General features: G+C 35.8%; 1 protein-coding gene across 2 annotated transcripts in view; it reads right to left on the bottom strand.

The window, feature by feature from the left end:
- Positions 1-7,338: 7,338 nt before the first annotated feature.
- Positions 7,339-17,499, bottom strand: part of CEP128 (centrosomal protein 128) — a 100,138-nt gene continuing 89,977 nt past the window's right edge. The window contains exons 25-26 of one of the 2 annotated variants that reach the window (XM_079308054.1): positions 15,866-16,006; positions 7,339-7,524 (exon numbers count right to left, since the gene is read on the bottom strand). In XM_079308054.1, the coding sequence (XP_079164180.1) occupies positions 15,900-16,006 (107 nt within the window). In that variant the 3' untranslated portion in view covers positions 7,339-7,524; positions 15,866-15,899. Of the gene's footprint in view, positions 7,525-12,595; positions 13,850-13,887; positions 16,007-17,499 lie in introns of those variants that run through there. The other variant, XR_013774555.1, reaches the window with a different exon arrangement.

Genomic DNA, 17,499 nt, shown 5'->3' on the forward strand with positions numbered 1-17,499 from the left:
AGATAGAGAGTAGGCCCTGGCATGGCCTACTTCCCTAGAATTTTATTTTATATAATTAAAATTAAATTCCTCATATTTTTTTTTCTTTCCTTAAATAGCAAAGAAGGTTGGGAGCAGGATCAATGTTTCCTGACAGCTGTAAACAATCACAGGCTCATGCCTTTTGAAGCTTTTATTTTTCCTTCCGTGACTCGTGCATTTGCTCTCAAGGTCTTCCTGTGTTGATTTATTCCCAATTCCCCCAACTGATATCTAATTCTCCTCTGTGTTTGGCACGGCTCTTACCCTCAATTGCTCGCTTACACAAACTTAGCAAAGCAAAATCTACAGACATAATTCAAGTCTCCTGCCAGTTAAAAAAAAAATTAAAACTGGAGAGTAGAATGATACCTTGCATTTTGTGATGCAAAAACTGCCACTTTTTCTGTTTAGCCTACTAAAAAGACAACTTGTTAGATTATTTAATGTCATTTTTAGTGCAAATAAAGACCTTTACCCATAAATACCTAATAGATTACTGCAGAGTCTTTCAGGTAAAGCAAGGAGACTCGGGACCAGTATTCTTTCTGGTTTAGCCACAAGTTTGCAGCTTTGGCCAAGACACTCTACATACCTGGAAATTAAAATGAAAATTCAAAGTAGATATAAGTCCTTATTTACATGAGAAACAAGAGGGATCTGGCACGTAGGAAGAAAAGGTACAGAAAGAGTATGAATAGCAAAACATTTTGCAGAAGTACCAACTCACTCATGCCATTCGCTGTGCAAGGGGCCATTATTCTCAAGCATAATACTAATTATTTTATTTACCAACCATCTCCATTGCATTCACAGTGTCTGGCATGTAGCATTAACAATATAATAAATAATAATTAAAACTTCATCAAATACACAATAGAAAAGGCAAGCAAACACTAAATAGAGTAATGGAGCATTGAAAAGTAGGCTTTTACATCTCATCCCCCGTGTAGCTTCCAGCATCCTGCTGTGACATTGTTTCAGTACTGAAACAAATGGAAGAACAACCCCTGTCGAGTCACCCACATCAGTCCTTCTGGCTCCGTGGCAGACACCGCTGTCAGCACCGACTTCACTGAAGAACAGCCCCTCCCTGCAATAACCTCTGCACTGCCTGTAGCACACGCATGGCTAGAAGAAGGACACAATTCCAGTGGTCACAGGAATTGCTAAGGAGAAACACTCCTATATTCCACAAAACAATGGACTTCCCCAGAACCATTACGTTTGAAAAAAACATGGATCCTTCCAGAAAAGACTTCCAGATAGGCATAGATGAGAACTTACTTAAGAACTTGGTTCTGTGCAGCAGTGGCTGCTACTCTGCAAATTAAACGTTGTGTGTGCCTGAAACAATTTTAGGTTTATGTGCACTCTGTACTATCTCACAAAAGGGAATTCCTTCCATGCATCTAATAGGGAAGAAGTTTCCTTCCTAGTTGCAGAAAAGCAGCGGCCTCCCCACAGATGTCTAACTAGAAAAACAGAACAAAATTGCAAGTTTCGGTTTAGGAGGTTTTTGAGATACAGTTTGCCAGAAGCTGGGAGAATAATTTGAGGAAGCAGTGCCAGATACTGGCCTAAACTCTTGCCTAGCAATTTATTCCTTACCCATGTGGGAGACAGGACACTGAGCTAGATGGTCCTTTGCTATAGAACAATATAGAGTAACAAACACTTGTTCCCAGCTTTGAAAATAGCATGGAGACAAAAGCTGTGAATTAAACTTTCTATCTCAAATCACAGTGAATATTATATTTGCTGTCTAGGAGACTGCAGAAACACCTTGTAACATGGTACATTCTGAACAGGATTTAACAAGGTCAGACTTGATCTTGGAGATCTTTTCCAAACTTAATGATTCTATGATTCTTAATGATCCTGTCATAAAGCAGTCTGTTGAGATCCAACAAAAGATTACATGGGCTTTGAATTTTAACATAAAAATCCAATCCAATATGAAACAATAATCTTCTAGTGGGAGATAAAAAGACACAGTTACAGTTATTAGTCTATACCTGATTAGTCTAGGCTACTTAAGGGAACAGGGAACATTGATGCTTCCCAACTTCATTCAGCCACCCCACTTGGAAGAAAGCAGTTTTGCTAGGCCCCAGGTATCTTCTGTCTACCCATACCCTTTGACCAGCAAAATGAGCTAGTCTCATTTATTTAATTAGCCAGTCTTATATGTTCAGCAGAACAGCTTTGGTTTCTCAGGAAAAAAAAGGTGCTGTGCTCTCTTGAAACTAGGCTGTGCCTCAGTGACATGCCCTCCATCAAAGGTCACAGAATCTGTTTCATATGTTGCCTTCAAAACGCTGTAGAATAAAACCAGAAGATTCCAACCTCTGTTGAGTAGCTAACAACTCCAACATACTTTTCTTCCTTTTTAAAAAAATCCCATCCAGATGGGATCCTTGCTGCTAAAGCACTTGCAACATACCAGGCAGCCACAGCAGAAACTGATGAGGAAACAAAAAACTAAAATTTCTGATTTTCCACATTATTTTTAGAGGAGTACTTTTCATGATAAAAGAAGGGTCTTCAGAAGGCAGAATTTTCTTATTGCACTAGAGAATTAGGTCACTTGAATTGGAAACTTGCAGGAGGCATATTCAGAAAGCTGACCACATCCACATTGCATGATTATGTCACAGAACTCTGCAAAAGAATCTTAAAGATGATAAAACTCATACCAGTTCTAAAAGTATCAGCACAAATTCATGGAAGCAAAAAGAAACCTCAAGGCTATCATTAACTAGGAGACTATCACCACAGGTTCAGGAATTCCATGAAACAAAAATTGTTACATGTTGGAAACATACCCTTAAAACCCACATAACATATTTTCAAAATTCTTAATACTTTCTTGATATCTGGAGACAAAATTCTAGATTGCATTATATTTTGCTTGAAACAGTACCACTGTTCCTGGGTTGACATATCCCAAAAAATATTGCCTTAATTTGCATTCAGGTACCTTTCCTTTTTAATAGAGCATTTGCATGTGAGACAGTTTCCTCTGAGCTCTGTTCTTGCCAATAAAGTATGGGGAAAGTTGGCTAAATCAGGGGTTACAGCCAGCCAGTGACATCTGCAGCCATAGCCTCAAGATACTTTAACTTGGCAGTAATGGAATATGTGGAATGGCTGGAAATGAGCAAGAAAGGTTTCCTTCATGAGTCTAACTGGAAAGATCCCAAAGGAGCTGGAATATATAATTTGCCCTAGGAAGGACTAGGAAGAAGCATCCTTACTGGACATTTGTGTGTATGTTAAGGACGTGATAACAAGAAGAAAAATCTCTAGTCAACTTGTGACTAATTAACAGCCTTCTGGTAGAAGACCAGAGTAGCTGTCTCCTCCAAGGACAGAGGCTGGAGCTAAAAACAGGAAACAGGAAGAAGAATTAGTGGACAGACTAGAATAGCTGCCAGGGGATGAACAGGAACAAAAAAATAAATGGACAGGTGCATGTACATAGTCGTGCTGAGCAGAAGGCTTCTGTATTGTGACAGAAATGTTAAAAGACTTAAACAATTGGAGATTGGCAAAACAGCAGGTGCTTTGCTAAGGACAAGCTCGCAGCCCCAACCAAACGGGAGGAGGAGAGTTTTTGAGTGTTGTGGCAAAACCTCTGATCTGCATAAGGACAGCCCAGGTGCAGAGGGGCTGCACTCCCAGCACCAGAGGATGATCACAACAAACGAACCTTTGTTTAGCAACAAGCTGGGATTTGAGCCAGGTAAGTGAAAAGGTTGATAAGCAGCAGATCCTCCGAGGTGAGAAAACACTTTTTATCATGCCAATGTCCTCCTTCCCCATGGGGCTCCGGTGTAAAACTTCCCTCCCTCCACCTCCGGGGAAGCATTGGGATATCTACACCTAAGTCTGAAGGTATTCATCCCTTGTGATGAGGCACAACTGGCTCAAATATGCACCTGTGAGAAACAGCCATCACATCTTAGAAGGGATCATCAATCAGCAAAGACCCCTGAAATGCCCCCAACTCATTTCTGGAGCCTTCCACCAGAGAATTAAGCATGATCCACAGTGTTGCACCAGACAGTGCAAAAGTCCCCCACCAAGGCAGGTACCTGGGTGTTCCTACCTGAACCTGAATGTACTGAACTTTTGAACCCAGTGAACTTCTTGTTTTACAGGCTCCCCCCAATCCCAATGGGTGAAGACAGTGATCATCACTTCAACCTACAGACATCTAAATTGCATCAATCAAGTATTGTGGACCCAGGCGTTCCTCTCAAGGAGGAACTGCCTACATTTGTCTTTTCCTTATGTGGATATATAAGGAATATCCTTATGTGGACTTAAAAGGATAAGTTCCTTAGCTTTATACTTTTATATTGTTATATTACTATAAACAGTAACCAAAATGGCTACATACCTCCTTTCCACTGCAACTAAATTACCCCAAAATATATAGATACATAGATAGATGCACATGTACAGACACACTGGTGTTGATTCATTCTAATGCACCCCAATGGATCTATTCACAAGAACTTCAGTTACCCTGCCTCAGGGGTGGGTCCTAACAAATGTTTAAGCAAAAAAAGAGGAAGATCTGTAAAAAATATCTGTATCTGTAAAAGAAATTTCTCCTGCTCACAAATGAGTTCCTTTCTTTCAGGCTTGGTCTTAAATAAATGATGGTTTTCTGAGATGCAGCCAATGATGCACAGTGCCTCCTAGGTCCCCAAGAATTATTATTTCCATCACTGCTCATGTATGGCTGTGTATCTGTTCTCTCTTCTCTGCAATGTCCTATTTTCACCTAATCCTGAGTTCTTACTGTCCAAGTGCCCCATCTCACATATGGAAAACTTTTCTAAGCACATTCAGTTACTCCTCAGGGAGAAGTCATCTTCCTGCCTTTTTCCAAAGGTTCCTGACTCCATCAATCTCAAACAAATAAAGCAAATGTGACTCACTGCATGGGGATTGCAAGACAAAAGGATTTGGGAAATGGGAGGTTGCATATGCCCCAAGGGTAAGATCAACAAAAGGGATGTCAAGAGAAAACTCTCAGGAAGTCTGATAAAATTACTAAAGTTACTAAAAACTTGTCTACAAAATCTGAAAATATATTCTCCCAGCCTACATTATGCTAGCAAATTTTGCTACTTTGGTGTATGTCTGTATCTACCTGTATTTGGTGGATGTCTTAAAAGTTGAGTTTATTCTGTTTCTACCACAAAACAGAGTTTACAAAAAATTAAGAGAAATAACACTGCATTTCTAATGGGTTATATGTGGGAGAATTTTTGGGATCATCTCAAAGTCATAGTATAATTTTTTTCAAGGGACTGTAAGGAAATCATAAGCTGCCCCCTATCACTGTTGGTTGCAGGTCTATGCTAGATTCAGTGTTATATATAACATTGCCTGTTTGGAAGTTTTGTCAGAAAACTGAGTATTAAAAATTACTATATAAAATTGACAAAATTGACTGTGGCTTGCACTTTGCTGTACACAAACTGTTTCAAAATTCTTAGCTCCTGAGATAAAATCCAAATTGTAATTTTCAGCATTCTCTATTGCTCTTACTTACCAGTTTTGAGGAACCTTTTGTAGACCCAATCTTGTACTCTGGTTTAGTTCCTAGATGAATTTGAGGCACCAGGAGGTACCCAGGGTCAGGCCAGGAAGAACCATCACTTAACAGTTCAATGGGTTCCTGGCTTATAAACAAGCATAAGTTAAGGTCCACACTAATAACTGAGGGCCAGCTGGGGCTTTTATCTGAAGTCACAACAAATGCATTGTTCTGAGAATACAACTAAAATTCCTGCGAAACTAATTTGTCCACTCTTTTTATCAACCTACATTCCTTACCCATTGAGAAGTGTTGTTTGAGATGTGGTGGTGTCCATTGCCAAGAGCATTAGCGATGTTGACTGACCTGTCCTCACAGGAATCCTGTCTGCTGCAGAACCATTGATGCTTCCAGCAGTAGTTTTCAGTGTTTTCCAGACAGCAGTACTTACTGCTTTTGAAATTGTACCTAAGGATCACATTCAGAAGGTATCCAAAAGGAAACTGGAATAAACTATTTGTTTTTCACTTGTAAAGGAGCCTGTAGGGCTCAATTGTCAGTGCCAAGACTGGGCCCTTCTGAAATGGTGGTAGAGATTCTGGAATAAAAGATTTAAGAAGAGGAATATGCACGTGTGAAAGAAACAACTCTGCAATCTTCAGTGAAAAAAAATGGTCCAAATAAGTTTGTCATGAAACAACTGCAGATCACAAAACCATGTAAAAATACGTGCAAAACATCTTAATTTCAAAAGGAAGGGAATATATAATTGAGGAGAATGACATTAGTAAAATAATTACAGGCTTTCCATAACTGATTTCTCAGTATATAAAGAAACTATACTTTGGTCAGCTTGTTGTAAGAAACCAGAATAAGAAAACATTATATGGAATTATGCAATACCTTTTGGTTCGTTCTGTTTTACTTTGTATTTTAAAATATAATGCAAGGCTTTGTTTTCCATTAAAAGCTTCCATAGAAATTTAGCTGTGTGGAACTTTCCAGCAACAATGATTTTTGTTTCATTAAATACTGCCATGAGTCAATCTTTTTGCTTGTTTAACTGCATCCCATTTCAGTGACTCCAGGGGTGTCTCTTATTTAAGGTAATAAAGAACTTACCCTGTAATCCAGATAAAGCACACATGGATAGACCCCCCTGTGTGGGTGGACATGGTGCCCATAATGCAGGCAATAAGCATCTAAGGCAGATGCTTGATTTTCCTTTTTACTAAGTGGAGATTTAAACTATATAGTTAGAGCAGTTCTCTGCAATTTGATCAAACCCTGACCACTTACTTTGGGCTGAGGTGAAGGATGCTACAGATCCCATTGACTACAACAACAGGTTCATTTGGAGGGATGTGCTCTGTCCACACAAGATCCTGTCCTAATTAAGGGCACCTTTGGAAATACTGTCAGTAATGGCCAATTAAAGATCCACTCCTACTCTAACACCGTAATACATTGCCAGATTTTGGGTCCTTAATGGTATACAAATCTTTGATCTTTATAAGTATTTTGAAGAAATACTTTTGAAGAAATCTACTTAGTCTCATATTAAACTATTATCTTAGTTTTTAAACAAATATCACAGTAGAAGAGAGAAAACAAAAGAAAAAAGGCAATTGCTCCAAGAGACAAGAAAATTGGGCAACATAATTCCATATCACACATCTATACTTCACAAAACTAAGAAAGATCAATTACATAAAACAGGCCTTTACAAAAATTTGGCAGTGTTAGATAAATGAATACAGATGCTATGCATTGCTTGGAAAAATAATTTATTATGTTAGCTTACAAAAATGACAAGTCTTTATGTTATACTTTAAATTACAAGTACAGCTAGCAACTTTGATCCTGCAAAGGTACCAACTGTCTCCTGAGATGCATTGAAGACTCGCAACCCTGCCTTCAGGAATTGCTTGGAGTAAGTCCCAAGTCTGCAAAAGTACAATGCAGTTTGATATTTTTGTTACCACCTCATTGGCTAACATTTTATAGTCTAATTGCAGAAAGCAGGTACAAATGTTGATGTTAAAATAACATATGAACTTTCCTAGTAGAGCCTTAACCAAACTTAAAGGTATCTGCAGACTGTGCCAAGCTTTCAGCTTGCAGCAACATACTCAGAGCACAAACAGCAGCTTTCATGTACTCCACACTGCAATCACTTGACAAAATCTCAGCTCTTAGGACTTTGATTGGTACTTAGGCTTTATACATGAGATTTCATTCTGGCATCATATTGGTATAAATCAGGCACAGGCATTTTGAAGTCAGAGTGGCAAGTCAACAATAAAACTGGTGTTCTGCTGTGACAAGAGTCACACCTTGCGTGTAACCAAGGTGCCTCAAACTTCACAGGCTGGTAAGGACTTGTGGATCAAACCAACACAGTAACAGTTCCTCCTTTTATACTTCTACAATGCATTGCTCCTAAACCTGCATGAGCTGTTCTGAAAATCCAGCCTGTAGACTTAATTTTATGTGCACCCATGTGATTTACAGGAAGTAACAGTCAAGCAGTAGTTTGGCTGAACTTGATCTAAAGGGTCTTTTCCAACTTAAATGATTCTAGGATCATTTTTTAAATAAATTTTTAAAAATTCATTACATACTTCTCATGATAGTCAAGTTGGATTTTTTTCCTCCTTAAAAATGGGAAAAGCAAATACCTTGTAAAGCTATCTTGGAACAAAAATATCATAACACAAAAAAGTCAAAACTGGTTTTATTTTGTAGCCTTTTGTTAAAGAAAGAATACCAATAGTGCTGGAATTTAGATGCAAGATATAATTGCTTCTCCCTACACACATTAAAGTCCCCATTTTGGGTATTCATTGAATTACTAGATCAGTTGAAAAACTGATATGAAATAAAACATTTAGTCACAAATGTGAAATACAATTGATACATATTAGCAAACAAACATCTCTCCTTAGAGATGGCTTTGTTATTTTGAAAAAGTTGTACTAGACCACATTAAAGTGGAACAAAGAGGTGCCACATTTCAGAGTTTTTTAAATTTTATAAGATTGGATTGATGTTATTTAGAAGTACTATGGTTTTCGTTATATAACTAAATTTGATTTAGTCTTACTGAAAAAAAATGAATCTAAATGAACTAGAAATCTCGTTTCTCAGATTCTGAAAAAAATTAAAATATAAAAATGAGACAGTGTCAAATTATCCCAAGTGTTTTGGAGTTTGGTACCATATGATTTTTGTAAGATCATGTATTTTTCAGTAAGCATTTGTTGTTCATCAGACCAACACATTCTGTAGACTTGCATACCCCCAGAATGCAATGAAAAAATAGACAAAGAAAATATTTATCTCCTCTTTTCTAAAACTCAGCACAAAATTGTAACTCCACTAATATTACAGACAAGGCTTCTGCTAGTTGTATTGCAGTCAGGTTTCCAAGCATAAAAGTAAATCTTTCTTTTTGAGAGGTAAAATTTTACACTGTATGAACATGTTTATACATGTCAATGTCTATAAGAAAGAGACATAATTATAATTATGTTGATGGAATATACCTGATGCCTACACAGCTATTAGAAGTCTGAACACACTTTTACATTTCAGAAATCAAGTCTGAAGGAAATTGCAATAGTTCTGGTTAATACAGTAAAGTAGTACAAAAAGCTGGATTCTTTGATAAACATTCAAGGACTTTATCTCAAGAAATAATTCAATTTTGAGGAATTTCATTCCACTAGGCCTATTTCTATCACATTAACCAATACAATAAGGTTTAGAAGTATTAAACAGACCTTTCTGACTTCACACCAGCACAGAAACATTTCATGTCCATATTATTTGTTGAAATTCTGCAGATTCTTTGTTGTTACTTTATACTCTAATGCAGTGACAATACTTGACTGGGAAATATGATGCAATGTATTGAGTGTCACATGTATGAAGTGCCTGGGCAATCTTAATTTTGGAATGTCCCAACCAAAATGCTAGTTCACAAGAATAATTTTGCTCCAGTTTTAGGATACTAACTGCACAAAAACCTGTATTTCATTCAAGTGAAAGGAAACAAAGGTCTGGAGGAAAGTGACTTTTATTAACTAACTTAATTAAGAGTGCTTGTAATGAAGTATCAGAATTAGATGGTTATTTGGTTTTTTTAGCTAACCCCAAATTAAATAGAAATTGGCAGTATGAAATGGTAATACATGTTCCAGAAGTCAAAAGTTAATAACGTATTTTCTTCTCATATGATCCAAGGGGAAAAGAAAATAGAGTATCAGTTTTTGCCAATAAGCACATATAGAAATGTCAGCCTTAAAAGTGATACACCTTCAAAACCTCAGTAAGACACTTATATTAACACCCTCACCTACAATCAAAATATTTTTTCCATTTGTTGCTTTCTTCTGGTAATGTAATACCACAGCAGAAATTTGAACATTTGTGCTATTTGTTAAAACACACTGCAAGAGCCAGTACTCCTTCTGTAGCACATCAGCTGCCTCCAGTGGAATTATTTCAACTTTGCTATCCAGTGCACAGCACACACAACAGACTTTCCCTAAATATGGAACATAGTTAAGTCTAAATCAAAGTGAGCAAGTCTGCCACATTAAGAGATGATACAAAGTGGGATTGATGTGTGTTGATTGACATAATCAGGAGCTTCATTTTACTCTTCCACTCTACTGAAATTTAAGAAATTACTTGCTTTCTGGAAAAATTAAGTGTTTCTTGATTTTGATGTTTCATTTTTCCATATTTGCAGAGACTTTTTGACTATCAAATAAGAATAATTTGTCTCACTTTAAAAAAAATTTAGATTAGTTTTTTGTTAATTTATAGACCTTTAATGGATCAATGGACAACATATTAATGGATTCACATTCCTTGGTGAGCCCCCTGGTGATGTAGCTCACACTGAACAAAGGTTTCTGCATTTTCTAGCTTTATGACTGCACTGGAGACTGCTCCAGTGAAGACAAAACAAACAACTCCAAGGTTTCTGATGGTCTTGTTGACATTCTGTTAGTCAAAACATGTAACAAAATTCTGCCAGCTCCATGATGTTTTCATGGTTGCAGCTGTTTGAATGAAATGGTGCTGTCAGTGCTGCAGCTGGCAGTGAAAGCCTCAATAAAAATGGTGCATGCACTGAGCTCCATACAGCAAACAGCCACTGATGCAAACTGTTCTCTTGGCCAGCAGCAAAACACAGCTCACCTTCATCATTTTTCACACTAAGTATAAAACTTAGTGGTGGTTTCTGTGAAGAGCCTCATGCCAGAAACACAAATTGGGCTGTTCCCCAGGTCCATGCTTGTTTAACAATGTGAGTGACACAGAAACCCTTTTGATCATCTTTAGCAAATTTAGTATCACTTTTCAGAAATATTTTAGATGCCAGCAACTGTTTACAAGGAAGATGATTTGATATTAACACACTGGAGAAATATACTTTGCAATATGAGTATTTTAGGTTCTAGACTAAGCACTTAGTGCACTGTAGATGGGCAGATGAGAAAAGCAGCCTAAGATCAAAACAACTCTGGTGTGAAGAGAGATGAAAATAACAGACTACTCAAGAACAACTGTTGGACTTACTCAAAACACCTATCAAGGAGCCATATCCCTAAAAACAGACAGCAAAATGATCCTAAAAGAGATAAGTCTATTCAGTTCTTGTTTGTAATGCAATAATTTAACAAAAAACATGTTAACATCCATGTTCCAAAAATATTTAGTTGCAAATAGCACCCGGTAGGTTCCTAAACAAAACAACTAGGAATTCAAAAATATCATCACTGCATATTCTCACACTACAGATTTTGTGATTATTAGGGGAAGAGAAAAAAAATCTCATTATTTCAGCCAGAGAAATGATAGATGTGCAACTTCAGCTTTAGAAGCAGGAGAGCTTTGTTGTTAGCACAAATGATAAATGTTGGATGTTGCTGGATTTTAACCACAGCAATCTCCTTCATTTTTGCTGTCAACATTCCCTGAAGCATTGCAGATTTTTGAATGGCTTGGGTATTGGATTCTGCTATGTTGCACTCTTGCACAGAGGATTAAAATATTCTTCAGTTTTAAAATCTAACTTAGTTATTTACACAGAAAATCAAATAAGTTCATATTGACAGCAGTCTGGACATGGTTAAGGTAAAGAGTTGAGTTGTGCTGGAGTAGAAAGTACTTAAGCATGAAAAAAAAATTATCCAAGATGGAATTTTATTTGGGGATCACTTTCATTCAGATGTAAATACTAGCTATAAGGTAGTTTTAAAGCTAAGGCATCAAAAATAAATGTGTTCTGAAATTTTAATTTAATCATGAATTGCTCTCCATCCCTTCTACTTCTAGTTTTCCTCAACGACTGCTTATAAATTCTATAATTACATCAAAATCACAGGACTTTGTGTGATGTCCTCCTGCATATCCATTTTTGACAAGGCTGTGCCATCAGATATTGACCTGCAGTTCAGATTAACTTCAGTATCGATTACTTGTGATGGCTTGAGCTGGCAAGGGCTTGGAGAGAGATAAATTTGTTAATAACACACTGCATACACAAGTTTAATGTAGATACTGTAAAATTCCACTGTAACAAGCACTGCCACAAAAATTTATGAAAAAACTTTTCTGCATATTATAGATATGAGAACACATCCAGGTTGCAGACTTCTCATTTTGAGCCATAAAAATTATATCAGTGTTGCAAAAATACCTACTGATTTCCTTTCAGAGTAATACTGGCATTTTTATTCAGTGCTACCCAGTGCAGAGATTATGCCTTGCAAGTCAGGGATGAACTGCTATGTAGATTCCTTAGTGCAGAAATAGATTTTAGAATAGTAGTTTCTTTGTTGTATGGATTCTTAATGTATTTTCTTTATTTAATTTGCTATAATAGTAAAAATGTGGCTGAGCTCTGAATATCCAAGGAGTACTTTCACCATCACTGATGACTGGCTTGCACCAAAAATTTGAGAAGCAATTGTAATAAATTTAATTTGTTTTGCACTGTAGAATTTTAATTTTTATCTTTATTTTGACATTTCTTCTTAGAATGACATAATTACACAATAAAAATAAATTATTTTGTCTATTTAGTAAATATAATCTCAAAAGTAATTAAGTACTCTCAAGTCTGCTGTAAAACATTAGGAACTGAAGGGCATAAAATTTATAGTTTATTCATGTGACAACTATTTGATGCTAAAATAGAGGGCCAATGCATTTTTGAAAGCACAATATTGAAATGTTGTATTGAAGCACTGCTGTATTTCAGCACATCATTAAAAAAAAATGCCTGATACTAGCCTATAAAATCTGTATGTACTTAGTACATACATAAAAAATTGCCTGAATCACCAAATGCTAAACAGAACAAAGATTTAAATCATCATTTTTTTGTATGTGTGTGATACCACATTTTTGATTATTGAAAACCACTGCTTTGGGCAAGAATTGAGTAACAGGTTATTAAAGGGTTAAAGTATAAAAAAATCTGGCTACCAAAAGGGACAGCAATTTTTAAGATGTGAAATATACAAAAGGTTTTATTTTAAAATTATCTGCTTTTCTACTTTAAAAACTGAAACTGTGCAGAAGAGTATTATTTCAGATCAATATGGAAAAAATATTATTTCTTAAACCACAAAGGGACAGTTTCACATAATGTCATGAATGGAACTTTAGCCTTCAGTAAAGAGGAAACAAAATTCACTTTGTAATATGAACCTCTACCAAAGGTGGGAGAGAGACAAATATTACATGCTATCTAGACTGCCATGCCAAGAGGGTAAATTTAAGAAAGAATTTCCTGGCTTTGGAGTCCATAAGTCTACTCAGTAAAAGTGTGGGTTTTTTTTCTTTTTTCTTTTTTTTTTTAGTGTGTGGTTTGACATCTCTTCTGATCTTCCAGCCCTTTTAGAAAAGTTTATAAAAGGATATAAAATGAATGAAAACTCAATCACATGGGCAAAGGCAAATGTACTAAGCACTGAACATACTTGAAGTCAGAATTATTCACAAAGTAGTAATTTCTGTCCTATATAATACAAAAGTCAATTCAATACTTGATGTAACAGTAAGGGAGAACAGACTGCTTATCCTTAGTTTTCTAACAATATAAAGCAGTAGTTATCCTCTTTTAAGAATACATATTTCAGATTTTTAAGTTACAAGTCAGGAAAAAAAAAATTATAAATGCATAAAATGCTAAGATTTTTACAAATTCCTTAGGAAAAAGAGAGGACATTATATTTGTACAAATTCCTTAGGAAAAAGAGAGGACATTATATTTCTGGTGTCACTTCCCAGCCAAGACTCTTCAAGTCCCATTTTTTAACCTACAGGCACTTCCATGTCCAAAAAACATTAAAATTTTAGTAAAATTGTTAGAGTATGCTTTTATCCATCAGCAATCCATGCAGCAGACCTTGTTACCACATAAGGTGTTTTGTGAGCATCATTTCCTGCTTCATATTCTATTTTGAAGTGATTTTCCTATGTTTTGGCCATAATATGTAGGTACTAAAAGTAAAGTCTGCAAGCTGGAGACATTTAATTTCGCAATTTTTTAAGTTTCAGCAGACCAAATCAGTTAAAATATTTTAAATGCCATATTTCCACCTCTGCTCTGATCTAATAAAAAAAAATATTACAAATGTTGGATCCACTTAAAGTTTAGTTTATAGTAGCTGTGGCATGGGCTAAACACTGTTTCATGACATCCACACTGTTTGGAGAGAGCAGAAGTTTATCTGTTGATTTTTTTCTTGTCCCTGTCATAGCCATTGAGATCAGGATGTGCCTGTTTTGTTTTCTTGACCCTCTGAATGAGCAGATGTGCCAGACATCTGCAAAAAGCCAATGCCAGCACTACCGTGCACAGCATAATACACAAAAAAAAAAAGGTAGAGAAAACTTTGTAACCAAATCAGATTTTTTTTTTCAATTTTAAGCAATTTAATTTCATGGAAAATGAACAGAGAATAAACTCAATTTTTTTCTCATTTCTGTGTCTGATTTTGATGTTGTCAGCATTTTGTTCTGTTTGAGACAGGTTGAACACAAGGTGATTGTCAAGGAAGTGCACTGTCCAAAGCACTCACTGGGACTACAGAACACTTCATCATTAAAAAAGAAAGTCCTCTTTTCAGATGGCACATCATGGCCTGTGAATTATACCTGAGACACCTACAGTGATAATAAATGACAGTGTTTCAGAGAAGAAATAGTCCTCCTAAGTAGGACAGAAGACTGCAGAACAAAATTGTTTGAATGGTGTTATCGGTGCTACAGTACTCTGATGGTTTTGGCAAATCTTTTAAGGCACACTAGCAGTGATCCAGCCAGAAGTAGCTGAGAGGTTAAAACAAGAACCATCAGAAACACTTGGATTTCTTTAGACAGCAGAAAATTATTCTGTGATTTGCTCTTTGAGACCACTGTAATGCAAAATTGTCCAATTTGTTTAGAATAGTGATAGCTGAACAAATACAAATGTGCAATATTGTATTTCCATAGTATTTCATAATCAATATGACACATCTTCTCTAATAGAGAACAAAACAGAATAAATAAATGAACATTAAATACTGCTTTTAAAATTTTCACAGCCACACAGAAGTGCCTTTCAACACTCTTGATACAGATGGGTGAGATTCAAATTCTTTAAAGTGCCTAACCAAGGCCATCTGATAAAACTGTTCTGGCCAAAAGAATAATTCTAGACAACTTATAATATATATATACTGAACTTGAAACCAAGATGTGAATTTTCACTTGCTTTGAGAAATTTAGTTCTATCACTTCTTCCTTAAATGATTTTTTTCCAACTGATGACCTAAAATCACAACTTCATCTGTACAACACTTTATAATTACTCTCTCTCATAATAATAGGCAATTGCTGAAGATTTTTTCATTATTAATAATGCTGTTAAACATAATAAAAAAAACAAGTGTCAGAACAAATCCTGTATATGGATAAATAAGCTCATAGCCAAGATTAATGTCACAGGTATTTCACTTCCCTTCGTAATTCAGGAATACAATAAATTTAGTCTAGGACAACTGCAGAAGCAAATACAAGACAACAGCAAAATCCCAGAAAGCCTTTGGTGTACAAGTCACCTAAATTATCACAAGAGTTCATCAGAATTACTCTTGGTGCTCTTTCATTTGAGTGTTTGGCAATTGCTGAATCATTAGGGGTGCATCACTCCTACAGCAGATGGAATTACTACTGTTAAAAAAAAAAAAAAAAAAAAAGTGTAATGGAATTTACCACAGAGAAAACTGGTGTGGTTTTGTAAAATATTCTACTGCTTTCCGCCTTCTGCTTGTGGCTTCATTTCACTAACAGCAACATTAGTAGAATCTTCCTTGGTGGCACTTGTATCCAAAGGAACCATCTCTTTCATAAGTGCTAGAAATAAGTCACATAAAAAAGGTGATTAAGCATCTTCAGAGTCACACATTAAGTCAAACTCAGTGATCTGAGAGGCCTTTTCTAACCTATGATTCTCAGATTTGGTTGACTGACCATTAGTTTTTATTTAAAACATGTACTTCATTATATGATATTATAATTTATTCAGCAAGTAGTACTTATTAATAAATATTCAATATTCATAAGGTTATGAATCGAGAAACTGACTTATTTTTCTAGAGAAATAGATTTTAATACTCTGTAATACAGGCAAAGCCAAGAGCTTTCTTATGCACAAGAAACGTAGACTGTGTTTTAAAAAAAATGATTATTTCACTAAGAAATATTTTCCATTTATTTTTCCAGAATTTTTGTTTAAATAAAATAAGACAAATCTCTCAAAAATTTGTGAAGGAATATCTTTACCCACAGCATGGACTTAAGTCACCAAGTGACACTGAACAGGTGCTCAAACAATGTCATACTGTGTATATACCTTCATGTACACCTACAGTATGTGTATACTGTATGGTACACATACAGTGCCTTTTTAAAAACATATTATATTGCATCAAAATCCAGAAAATATGAATTGACAAAACATAATAAAATTCTGAGGAAAAATAATCAAATATCCAAACATTTAGCAAAAGGTAGTAATTAAGGGAAGGAAAATGTCTACCAGCTTATATAACATACCCTTCTAATGGCCTCCTTTATAGGACAAGCATGTATAAAAATGGTCCTACTCAATATCCATAGCACAATTTTTAATGATCCAGTAAAACTGTAGCAGCATATAACCAAAGGTTATTTAATAAGGGGCAAGACTTCACAGTTTGGTTAGGACAGGTGAGATGTTTTTACTTTCAGAAGAATGAAATCGCTGTGTTTGGGACATCGGTTTAATAGTGAGTTCTAAGTTTTCAGCATAAAGTTTTCAGAATTTGTTCAAAGCTCTGCTGCTGTATGCTGTATCAGTGGTCAGTATGCTATGTCCCATGGACAGTATTCAAAGTAAGGTAAAAAATCATAAAGAAAGTTCATTGCTAACTAATTAAATTTGCATTTTTTAAAGTGATAATGTCAAGTTTCTAGTCATTCCAAGTTCTTATGCTTAAGCAGCCCTAGGTTCTTCTAGAATTAATTCTTATAACAATAAAGCCTACATTCAGGACAACTTGGTTTTACTCAGCTGTGGTATCAGTCATACTACATACCATGTTGACACAAGGGTGTTGTCTATCACAACTTATAGAGCCCTGGAACATAAATTCCCAACAACAATAGAAAGCCTCTACGACATATGGTTTCTGGGAAACCATCCAGGTTAAAACCCCAGAGTGATGAAATGTGCAAAGAGAAAGGCAGGACTCAATTCACAAAGCTAATGCAAAGCATGTGTAACTCTAGGGATTATTGTACTCAAAATTTCAGGAAAATACAGTGGCCGTAAAAACAGTTTCTGAGGATTCCTCTTTAGATAACAA

The sequence above is a fragment of the Erithacus rubecula genome (genome assembly GCF_903797595.1).
Source record: "Erithacus rubecula genome assembly, chromosome: 6".
In the NCBI taxonomy this organism is placed as follows: Eukaryota; Metazoa; Chordata; class Aves; order Passeriformes; family Muscicapidae; genus Erithacus; species Erithacus rubecula.